This window comes from Monosiga brevicollis, genomic scaffold (assembly GCF_000002865.3).
Source record: "Monosiga brevicollis MX1 MONBRscaffold_8 genomic scaffold, whole genome shotgun sequence".
NCBI classification, from domain to species: Eukaryota; class Choanoflagellata; order Craspedida; family Salpingoecidae; genus Monosiga; species Monosiga brevicollis.
In genome coordinates, this window is record NW_001865045.1 from 959,039 (window position 1) to 970,776 (window position 11,738).

Consider the following 11,738-nt stretch of genomic DNA (forward strand, 5'->3'; position numbering starts at 1 on the left):
TTTTTGTTTCTGTCTCTGGTTTTGTTGTGTTATTTTGTTTTTTGTTTCTTTAAGACGCTGTTTTCGTCATGGACAAGAAGAGAGAGAGCGCAATCACTATTTGCGTTGATCCCCTCCTTTTTTTTTCCACACCTGTATATTGAACAGACATCCCTCAAGCAAGCTGGATCAAGCTGTTGCCGGATGCACCCAATCCGATTGGTGTTTTGCGCAGCAAAGGTGGGTTCTCTTCTCGCCTGGCAATGGACACGAACCTTCTAGCCGATGCTCATCATCCTCGGGCATGTCGAATGTGCCGTGTAGCTTCGGGTGAACCACCTGCGTGCATGGCCTCCTGCATCACTTTTGCCATCAAGGCAGCCGTTACGGCAGCCCGTGCCGATGCGCAATTGGACGCTCAGTTTGATTTTGCTGCGCCCTACACTCCTGAGAATATTGGCGTCATGTGTGGCGCTGCCCCTTCGCAATTCAGCATCAAGAAAGCCTGAAGCTTCGCCGAGCAAGACTGAGGAATAAAAAATTTCATCTCGCTGGCACGCTTGTCTGACATGACAATTAATGGTGGGCACTCCTGTCGCTTGTATTGCGACGTATAAAACTTGAAGCCGAAATTGAATTTCTTTGTACAAGCGCATCGATTGAAACTACTATACACTGTGTGCCATAGGCAAAATAGAAACAGCATCATCGTGGAAAAACAGAAGAAAACAACGCTTCAATACATGCACGTCGAAGAGACATGCAAGTGACGAGCTTTGCAGACTAGGGGGTTGACAGTCCGGCGCCGCCGGTAAGTCAAACACCAAGTCGTCCAGGCAAACTCAAGTTGCAAGATGCTTCTTCCGGCAATGAAGACAGGCATTGTCATGATACACAAGCAAAGGAGCAAAAGATAAAGAAGACAATGCATAAGGCAGGTCTGGTTTCTTGCTTTCTGTCTCGGTGCCTGACGCATCGCCGGCATAACAAGTCGCAGCGTGGGCTTTTCAGACATAGTCCTCGCCCAATTGCAGCTCTTCATCGTCGCTTGAGTCGGCTCGGGGTAGATCAAAGCGCTGCCGATACACCTCACTGTCAAAGATCGGTACCTCCGTGTCTGGGAAAACCTCTACGAAATGGTCCAAGACAAACTGATGGGCGGGAAAAGAGCCTCAAGGTGAGCAAAAAGTCTTCATGACAGGAATCATGAGCTGAACGCCAAAGCCGGTGCCGTCAAAAGCAAACTGACTTCAATCAACTTTGGAACGTCATTTTTCAGAACGTCCTCGGGACGTGGAGGCCATAGAATGCTTGGTCCCACACAGATGGCCAAGTTGGAAGCTGAGAAAGACCAAAGCAGCAGAAGGGGAGACTATGAATACGCTCGTCCGCACAAGAGCCCGCGCCGACAACATGGCTATGAGCATTGATCAATAGGCGTTGCGTGGCCGCACCTGTCATGTGATTGCTCTCGGAATACCGCGCAACCTGCAGTAGAAGACGGCACATGCACTTGAACAGATAGAAACGCGCACCACTCAGGTTGGCGAGGGCCGTTCGCACTGCTGCCACACGCCGACGCGTATCACTGATGCCATTGGATGTCGCCAACTCTGCGAGGTATCAAACGAGCACACAGAGGTGGCCACGACAGTGTCAGTCGAATTCATTTCACAATTGTCTCAAAAAGTCAAAGCAAAGGAAGAGACAAAGACAGAAACAGAGAGACAGAGTGACAGAGAGACAGAGAACAAAAACAAGAGGTGGCCCCACACTGTGCTTGGATTTTCCAAAGCGTTGAGAGTGTGCGTATGTAGGACTCACCAGGATAGAGCCGCTGCGGCAACAGACAGTCTGGAATGTTGCGCAGAAATTCCTTGAGAGCCGCCCCAAGGATGAGAGGTGGGATATCGCCCATTTCCACCTCCTCCCCAGTATCAAGCTTCTCGCGAATCAGCTGCACAACGCGTCCGTTGGCACTCTTGCGGAAGAGCTCGGGCGTGCGCGACCCATGAAAATAAAGGCGGCCAAGCATGTCCTACCAGAATTATAGAGTGGTCAGACACAAGGGCCGATGCAAACAATCAAACGCGGGCTAGTGGCAAGCCAACACATGGACAGTTCGAAAGCAGTGTCTTCAGACCTCAAGCGCAGTCGGCAACCGCCCGTCTTCCACCAAATCGTCCAAAGGACGGCCATAAAAAAGTCTACACACGCAGTTCGAATGCCGTGAGTGTGCTTGCTTGGATTGAAAACCTCAATCCCAGGAAAAGGCACCTGCGCGTGCCAAACATGCTCACCCCAGTTCACTGGTGTCAATTGACGACTCGGTAGCCTCGCTGCTGGATGTGCGGGATCGATTGCGGCTCGGGACGATTTTGCGCAACAACTTGATGCCGCGCTTGGATTTGTGCTTGCCCAAGGGGATGCCGGTCGTGGTGGGGCTGGTTGACAGCGGTCCAGCCAAGGGTGGTGAGCCCGCATATGACTGCGAGGGGTCCAAGCTGAGCGACGTGCGACGTCGCTGCAGGGCCCGTGGAATGGCTGCTCGCAACGTCACCTGCAGCTTTGCTGGCACGTTATCATCTGTTTTGAATCCACCCCAAGTGAGAGGCAAACGGAATTCTGGCAACCGTTTTCGAAGAGGCCCAAGAGAAAGAGCATTAAACCTTAAGCACGGAACGTGGTGTTATACATACTTGTCAAGGGGGGGCTGGATACGTGACGCAAAATAAGATCGCAATTCCCGTCGTGAAAATTTTGGCGGCGAGCCCAGCGGCAGACAGCCAACGGGCTTTCCCATTCTGTGACATATGAGTCGGTTGAGGAACAAGCAGGGACCCCATGTCATTGCGGTGTCAAGCATTGAACTTCTCGAAGCAAACCTACCTTGAATTTGCTTGAAGCCTCGCGAGCTTCGCTCGAAAAGAACAAAATCCTCGGGGTTGCGTGCATCAAGCTCGCAGCTCTCCAATACAGCTGCCACCACGTCACGCGTGGTGGTGAGATAGGGCAAGGACAGGCTCTTGATGGTCACGTCCGATCTAAAACAGCATTGCTCAAAACGTAAGTTCAGTAGAACAAGTCAAAAAAAAAAGGGCAATTTCGCCGTTGCTCAGCACAAAATCAGCAGAGCGAACCGTTGAATGTCAGGCACGATGGCTGGGATCAACGGACAGACAGACACCATCTCCTCCGGCTCGCAACGGCTCTTCATCGTAACCATGGCTCTAAATCAATCGGACAAGCAGATGATCCGAGCCCTTGTCAGCACCCCCTTGACGCGCTTGATCAGCCAGTGCAGTGCAAGCCCTCGATGGGATGTAAATTAAATGCGACATGGAACCAACTTTTGCAAGTGCTGGAGCCAGTGCTCGCGGTCGGAGGCATTCTCACACACGCAGACAAAGCCGCGATGTTTTGGATCCCCCAACAGGAATGCCGCATTGGCCTATGAGCGGATGAAAAAAAAAAAACTCAGCATCAAGCATCAAGGAGGACAACTCTGATCCGCGGGTTCTTCTCAGGTGAGTCCGAACCTCGATAGACTCTGGCAGTGAAGGAGTGGGATTTATCCAAGCATAAGAGAGATCAATGACCAGCTTTAGCTTGTGGCTGTGGCTCGTGGGCTTGCTGATGAGCAGATGGGTCTCAAACAAAAAAAAGTGTCGTCGCCGAACGATGCCAGCATGGAGGCACTGAAGCCGACCGCCATGAATCATCCGACGAGGAAGCAGCAATTCTTGCGGCTAACAAACGCACATTGCACCACGATAAGACCATACTAGTGACGATGAACCACACCAAACTAGGGCAAACTTCGCACCTCGGCCATCTTGATCAAAGCACATGAAGATGCATACTATCACACCATAAGCATATGTAAGCAAGGCCCAATGAAGACAGCTCAAAAGGCAGATCACCACATCCAACAGGGGCACGAAACCGCGATGCACAATAAAACTAGGGGTATGCAAGCCGTACGCGCATCATCAGCTCGTGAAACTCTCGCAACGGATGCAACTGCGCTGATTCTGCAGTATCAGGTGCCGTGAATGGCAGCTTGGCAGTTGAAAACGAGAGCTCAAACTCAGCCATGCGACGCTCTTCTTGACGCAGTTCGTTCAGCTGCTCCTTGTCTGCAAGAGGCCCCCAGGATGAGACAATAGTATAGTGCGTAGTGTGCAGTGATCCGGACGGACAATCAGAAGTTGAGATGATGAGTTTCTGGAACATACGGCGATTCAGAGCCTGCCAAGCTTGGTTGAGCTCGGCATCTAGCGGAAGGGCGCCAGTCGCAGCCAGGCGCTTTATTGACTCAATGTAAAAGGTCAACTGTTGAAGCTACGGCGTACAAGAGAAAATTATATCCACGAAAGCATGAGAGGAAGCTGGTGGTTAACAGCACAAAACGGGACAATGCTCATCTTTGACACGCACTGGGTGGTTGATGAGCTTGTCGATGGGCGTTCGGACCTCTCGCTCCACCGCGGTTACAAACGCAGCAAAGCGATCATTCCCCATGACCCTGCGATGACCAGATAGCAGGAGCGCGCACGTGAATGCTAATCAGAAAACCACGTCATGTGAGCTTCATGGAGAAGCCCGTTGACAGCCGAATATACCTTGAGAAGACACGGTCCCGAACAAGGCAGGTTGCCAAATATTTGAGATAAACATCCGTAATATTGCCCGAGAAAAGCTTGTGTAGCTGTTGGGCTCTTTCTTGGGCCGAGCTGAGCAAGCATTCATGTCAAAGTGAGTTTTAACGTGTTTGGTGTCAAAGTTCAAAGCACACTTAGCATCACCAACTCTTCCAAGCACTTGCTAGCACAGCTACGGCGCGATGGAAGGACGAACATGGTTGGCAGAAGACAAGACTTGAGAAGAGCTTGGTTCTCGACGGTCAAGTACTGAAATTCGTAGTGAACGTCAAAGATAGCATCAAGCAGTGTATTGTCCAGCACCTTGTAAACCTTGGCCTGGACGCACGAGGACCACGGCGCAAAATTTCACAGAGGCAAGAGGAGAGAGCGAAGATGAGCACAGCCACTGTCATCGACTTGACCCAGGAGATAAACATCGGATCGAAACGGCCCACAAAGTTGGAATAAAGGTGCGTCATGGATTCAAGGGCATAAAAAAATGACGAGAGCAAAGCATGAACAGCAAAGATTCAAAAGACCTGGCATGACTCGGGCCAAGCCGCTGCCTTCATGCCTCGGCCCAAGTTGACCGACGATTGCAGCTGACCTGATTCCAAAATTTGTCGATGATGATCCGTTCATTTTCAGCAAACACGAGCTCGTAATCGAGCACCGTGCGCAGAATTTTCAAGACAGCAGTACCATCGTCGGCGCTGCCAACGCGTGCGCTGCCAACGGCAGCCATGTTGTCTTTCTGCCACCGAGCCTGAACGGAATGATGGGACGTGGCCAACACCGATCTGATCGCCTCTGGCCCACAGAAAAAAAACACAGAGCAGATGTGTCGCAGTCAAACACAAAAAAGCTAAAAGCTTCAACAGTGGCGCGAGAGGTGAAAATGTGAAAAACCTGTCACTTTATCAGGTTCAAAAGGGGCGGAAGCCAAAAGTCTGACAACTGGTACTAATGTCAGCGATAATGATTTTATCTTACATCAGATCTTCTAGAGCCGACAACGGCAATGCGACGAATTCTACGACCAAATCAGTCGCCTAAAAAGCAGAATGCCAGAGTGTCAGTCCGTGCCTCCACGTATTCGAACACTCCAATGGATGAGGTGCCCTTCGCCGAGCCGAAAAGGAGAAGCGCGACTACTACACCGGTTTCAATCATGGAAAAACTCTGATCGTCCCTGCGGCGATGACGACAACTGGTGGGTTCGCCTCCTCCTTTGTGGATCTGCTTGGTCAGCTTGCCCGCTGCGCCGAGGCCCGTGGTGTGTACCAGCCGGGGCTGGATGAGGCCTTTGTTCCTCGGTGGAAGGGTCGCTTTGCGGCGCTGGTCCATCAGATGAACGCTGACCACATCCAGCGCCACTTTGGCGGTGTCTGCCTGCGCTCGTCGTAGGTAGGCACCGTCTCGGGGGTCCCTCTGTGGGGATCCCTTTGTGCACCAGTCGCTCCCTAGGTGGTTCTCGTTGTGTCTTTTGATGGCTTGACTTGTATTTTTGTTTTAATTTTGCTTTAATTTTTGCTGAATTTTTGTAAAGTCCTTTGTATGATGCCTTTGTCTTCTGTGGTCGGTTGTTTTCTCAATCCGACGTTGTGTCTCGTTGGATGTGAGCGTGCCGTGGTGTTCATTGTGTTTGTGCTGTGATGGCTTGTAGTTGTGATGTGTGACTGCCTTTTTATGTGTCTTGTGTTTAAAATGGCCGTATCTCTGGTTATACTTGGTCGTTTTGTACGATTTTTGTTTCTATGTGCGTGATTCTTCGCGCTTGTACTTCTTGGCATGATAAAAGCCAGTGAATCCCTCCTACTAACTAGTCTCAAACAGAATCACAAGGTTATGCCCAAGTCAAAGCAAATCGTGACAAATGGTAACAAAGTCGTGGCATGATATCAAAAAGTCATGAGCAACTGCAAAACAATCACAACTGTTCCTTTCGAAATCGTAAGCAACACTCAATGTTTTTCCGTTGAAAGTTGAGATGTCAAGGCGACGTGCACGGCGGCAGTTCAAGACGCCAGTTCAGCATGCTCCACCTGATCACCTGCTGAGCTTGCCAGAATCGTTGGGTGATGATGTCCCTGGCAGTGGTGCACCATGGGGCTTTGCTGATAACGCCCCTGCCAGTGATTCGGAGTCAGTATCGCCCCCCCAAGCTGCCTCGGAAGCTGCACGCACCCGGGGCCCAAACGACTGTGGAAAAAACCGAGTGGGAAGGCGCGTTGGCCGCTATTCGGACAGCGACCGCCGGGCTTTCTTGGTAGCACTGGATGAGGTCGATGAGCATCAGGAATCGTTTTCTGATAGCAAGATTGCCGCTGTGCTCGAGCGGAGAATTGGAAAACAGATATCAGTCTCAACGATCTCAAGATGGCGCCGCGAATATATGAAGCGCCTGAATATGCGCGCCGCAGGCGAGCTGTCTTCAGAAGAACCACATCTCAAACCTCAACAACCACGATCTGGCCGCCCTTCTGTTTTGGATGCTCAGGATGAAGAGATTTTGGCTGAGTATGTCATGCGATACGGCAAGCGAGGTTCGACAGCGGACGCTCGTGAGTATCTTTACGCAAAGCGCTACAAGCCCCTCGAGCTCAGCGATTCGATCGAGCCTTGGCATGTTTCCCTTGCCACCATTTGCAATCATCTGAAGAAGCAAAACCGGGATTCTGGAATTGACAGCGAGTACGTTAGTCTACGTCCTCGTCGACATGATTCTTTCGGCCCACAGACCCAGGAGGCTTGCCTCAATTACATTACATTCCTGGAAGCCCTGGACGAGGAGCACCTCCTCTTTTCGTCGAACAAGCATGCTCTTCTCTCTGCGGACGAAAGCTGGATGACTACCCAAGCAACGCGACACAAAGGCTGGGTCGTTCAAGGACAAGCAAGGAGTGTGGCACCAGCGCCTCGTTCGTCGATCTCTTTCTTTGCAGCATTGGCCTACTCCGGAGAGATCGTTTTCTTGCGTACCAACATTGGCAATAGTACAGGCGAGAGTTCACAGCGCTATTTGGAGGGCACAATCTCTGCCTGGCGAAAAAAGTATGGCTCAGGTCTTCTGGTCGTGACCTGGGACAATGTGCCACATCATTATAAAGCTCTCAGTCTCATGTCCGGCTCTCATGGTGTTGAACATACGAAAAAGGTGTTTGTGCGCGCCTCAAGCACAATTCCAGAAACTGATGAGCGCTACTCACCGCTCATTTACTATGAGTTGGATCGTGAGCTGTACGGTGGTCCGGTTCTTGTTGTCCCAACGCCAAAATACCAGCCCGACTTCGCTCCCATTGAGACCGTTTTTGGTTCCGTCAAATATGCTGCAGAAGGCATTCGCGCGCGTTCATCAAGCTTTGGCTACACGCGCCTCTCAGAGAGGCTCGAGAAGATTCTCAACGTTGTTTTTGGATCCTACCTGAGAAAAGATATGTTGAAAGGAGCAATCCGTGACACACACAGGTACATGAAAGCCTGGCAGGATGGCGCCGTAAATGAAGATGAGGCTCGAGCTCGCCGCGACCAGCTACGCATTCGTGACAAACAAGACTATGACCAGATCAGGGCTGCAACTGGCGGAATCTTGAGACACAGGCGTGAATCCTTCGAGCTCGCGCCAATCATGGACATGGCTGTCGACAACTCCCGAACTCGCCGCCAGACTGCTCGAGCCGTTGCCGCCAGCCAAGAAGACGATGCTAACGTGAATGACTTTAAATCTACATGTGAAAATAAGCGGTTGCTACTACAACGTGACAAAGCTCAGGCTCGAGCTCGCCGAGCAGCATCAGCTGCTTTGCGCAGCTCAAATTGAATGATCCTCGCGATTTCATCACCGAAAAAAATTGAGTGTTGCTTACGATTTCGAAAGGAACAGTTGTGATTGTTTTGCAGTTGCTCATGACTTTTTGATATCATGCCACGACTTTGTTACCATTTGTCACGATTTGCTTTGACTTGGGCATAACCTTGTGATTCTGTTTGAGACTAGTTAGTAGGAGGGATGTAACTTGTTCTCTTGTGTTGTTTTGCGTGACGTAGTGATTTTGATGTCGGGGTTGCACAGCTTTGCTTTCAGCTCTGAGGTTCAAACACCTAATTCATCATACCAGCTCGATGTCCGGTTCTGCGGGACCAAGGACATGGTTGCTGACCTTCTCACCAAGCTGCTCAATGGACCGAGCCATCGTCGTTTGTGTGACATGCTCTTCCGTTCTCAGCTTGAAGGGGAGTATTAGAGGCACAATCTGAGACGGTATACTTTATTTATTATTATACTTTACCACGTTGTGTGTCCTCTGGTACTTGATGTTGTCCCACCTTGTTGTGTAACATCTTGCTGTACCATCTTGGTGTATCATCTTGTTGTGGCATCTGTTGGTCCCAACAGATTGCTGATATCGCTTCCACCTGTCTTCAGTGTGATAGTCCATTCTCTGTCTCCACTGTGTGTGTGTGTAATAATAAATTAGGTGTTTGAACCTCAGAGCCGAAAGCAAAGCTGTGCAACCCCGACATCAAAATCACGACGGCACGCAAAACAACACAAGAGAACAAGACATTTTCATCGGCTCCTATCATGCCGAGGAGTACAAGCGCGAAGAATTACGCACATAGAAACAAAAATCGTACAAAACGACCAGGTATAACCATGTGTGTGTGTGTGTGTGTGTGTGTGTGTGTGTGTGTGTGTGTGTGTGTGTGTGTGTGTGTGTGTGTGTGTGTGTGTTGGTCGCTCGTCCGCGACCCGGACCTGGCGGACGAAGCCTGGGCAAACCACGTCACGAACCGTCTGAACCGAGGTCAGATTGCCAAAGCATTTGATGCCGACAAGGCTCGTGCCGTGATTGGTAATTCTGAGGTTCAGGCCGTGCGCGACCTCTTGGTACCGCCCGGGCTGACCCCGTACATTGCTTCAACACCCGCCTCCACGTCTACACTGGCACCAGCCACGGCTGTGAACTCCCCAACCGTGTCCTTCACCAAGGGTGAGCTCCCCAAGGCGTTGGCGGCCACCAAGGGTGTCACCGACCCCTATGGTTGGTCTGGTGAGCTTCTTGCCTCCATCTACCGCATCAAGGAGCACTTCAGTCAAGTCTTGGGCCCACGCCAGGATCCTACCAGCGACCCGACTGCTCCTTCTGATGGAGACGCGCCTCAGGGCCCCACCACCGCCACTGGAGGTCCTCAGGTTGCCTTAAACAAGATCTTTCACCACATTGCCAACAACACCGTGCCCGAGTCGATTCGACATGCCCTTTGCTCCATCAACTACACTATCCTGGAGAAGGCCAATGGCAAGTTTCGACCCGTGGGCACGGATTCCATCTTCAACAAGGTTGTCAACCGCGCTCTGCTCGAGCAACAGCAGCCCCATATTGCCCACTTGCTACAGGCCAGTCCAGAGCTGGCTGTCGGAGTCAAGGACGGCATTTCAGCAGCGGTTGGCATGGCCTTTGGTGAGCTTCAAGCCTGTGAGTCTACCCCGGGCTGGACTATGCTCTCCCTCGATTTCAAGAGTGCCTTCAACTACACCGACCGAGCACGGCTGCACGAGATTGTGGCCGACAAGGTCCCTGGCCTCTTGCGCGCCTTTGAACGACACTATGCTCGACCCACTACCCACTGCATTGTCGACAAGTTCTTCAAGGTGATTGACATTGATGTTGGCCAAGGCATTGTGCAGGGCAACGAGCTATCGCCCTTCTTCTTTGCCCTGTACTCCTGTGAGGTCCTGGGTCTCCTCGACGCCAGCACTGACTACCGCTGCAAGATCATCAAATACCTCGACGACATTGTACTGATGGGTCCCGCGGAGGACGTGGCGGCCGACGTGGAGATTGTCAAGGCTCGTGCAGAGTCTGCTGGCCTTCATCTGCAGCCCAGTAAGAGCCGCCTCTACATGCCTCGCCACCATCCCGCTTCCATCACTGCTATCAAGTCTGTATTGCCAGATGCCATGCGCGAGACGGCCAACACGGGCATGACGGTCTTGGGATGAAGAAGCAGCTGAACGACAAGGCAAAGCACATTGCTGGCAAGCTCAATGACATGCTGACGACCGGTGTCTCGCTTCAGGCCCTCCTCACGGCCATGCAGTACGTGCCTAGCCTCATCAACCACCTCTACACGCTGCCCCCAAGTCTCACGTCGGGCTTGTCCGAGCTCTTGAACCGTGCTTGCAAGGACACCTTTGTTGGATGTGAGCGTGCCGTGGTGTTCATTGTGTTTGTGCTGTGATGGCTTATACTTGTGATGTGTGACTGCCCTTTTGGGTGTCTTGTGTTTGAAATGGCCGTATCTCTGGTTATACTTGGTCGTTTTGTACGATTTTTGTTTCTATGTGTGTGATTCTTTGAGCTTGTACCTCTTGGCATGATAGAAGCCAATGAATGTGCCTTGTGCTCTTGTGTTGTTTTGCGTGCCGTCGTGATTTTGATGTCGGGGTTGCACAGCTTTGCTTCCAGCTCTGAGGTTCAAACACCTAATTTATTTACCTTTGTCAAAGCCTTTTTTGCCAAGGTGAACCTGTCTGCACCAGCTGGAGCTGAAGGTCATGACGTTACGCTGGAACAGCTCCTTGAGGCTCGCATCTTCACACGGGCCAACACCGGGGGCTTTGGCCTGCACGACTTGGTTGAGCGCGGTCCGGTGGCTTATGTCTGCAACATGGCCAAGCTGGCCACTCGCTACCCTCGGGTCTACGATCGGCTCTTGGAGGATGCATCGAGGGCTGCCGACTTTGAGGTCCACGTGCAGCGAGCTGGCTTCCAGATGGCCACGGTCAAGGACGCGGCGACCCAGCGACCAGCTGAGATCATTGCCCTCCGCTCCAAGGCGGCACTGGACGACCTGATGGCCAAGTGTGCGCTGGACCTGCAGCAGGCATATCTGGCCTCACGCGAGTGGGGCGTCAGCACTGTCTTGACCATGCGGGGTCGGGACAAGTTGCGTCGCTTGAGCGACACGACCTTTGCCATTGCGGTCGTGTCCATGATGGGTTTAAATAAATTAGGTGTTTGAACCTCAGAGCCGAAAGCAAAGCTGTGCAACCCCGACATCAAAATCACGACGGCACGCAAAACAACACAAGAGAACAAGACATTT

The 11,738-nt window shown here is 51.7% G+C and overlaps 3 protein-coding genes across 3 annotated transcripts; 2 read left to right on the forward strand and 1 right to left on the reverse strand.

The window, feature by feature from the left end:
• Positions 1-986: 986 nt before the first annotated feature.
• MONBRDRAFT_24989 (uncharacterized protein) lies at positions 987-5,370 on the reverse strand (the record flags this gene model as incomplete). The annotated part of the gene is made up of 17 exons (XM_001745369.1): positions 987-1,130; positions 1,229-1,320; positions 1,434-1,592; positions 1,804-2,017; positions 2,123-2,186; positions 2,280-2,565; positions 2,869-3,023; positions 3,120-3,209; positions 3,330-3,430; positions 3,519-3,677; positions 3,806-3,841; positions 3,964-4,118; positions 4,218-4,323; positions 4,420-4,507; positions 4,605-4,715; positions 4,840-4,961; positions 5,233-5,370. The coding sequence occupies 17 exons, from the start codon at positions 5,368-5,370 to the stop codon at positions 987-989; spliced, it is 2,220 nt and encodes a 739-aa protein (XP_001745421.1).
• Positions 5,371-6,615: 1,245 nt separating this feature from the next.
• MONBRDRAFT_7800 (uncharacterized protein) lies at positions 6,616-8,445 on the forward strand (the record flags this gene model as incomplete). The annotated part of the gene is made up of 1 exon (XM_001745209.1): positions 6,616-8,445. One exon carries the CDS (start codon positions 6,616-6,618, stop codon positions 8,443-8,445), a length of 1,830 nt encoding a protein of 609 aa, XP_001745261.1.
• An 837-nt stretch (positions 8,446-9,282) lies between these two features.
• MONBRDRAFT_24991 (uncharacterized protein) lies at positions 9,283-11,654 on the forward strand (the record flags this gene model as incomplete). Its single annotated transcript, XM_001745210.1, has 3 exons — positions 9,283-10,620; positions 10,641-10,729; positions 11,087-11,654. 3 exons carry the CDS (start codon positions 9,283-9,285, stop codon positions 11,652-11,654), a joined length of 1,995 nt encoding a protein of 664 aa, XP_001745262.1.
• Between the last annotated feature and the right edge of the window lie 84 nt (positions 11,655-11,738).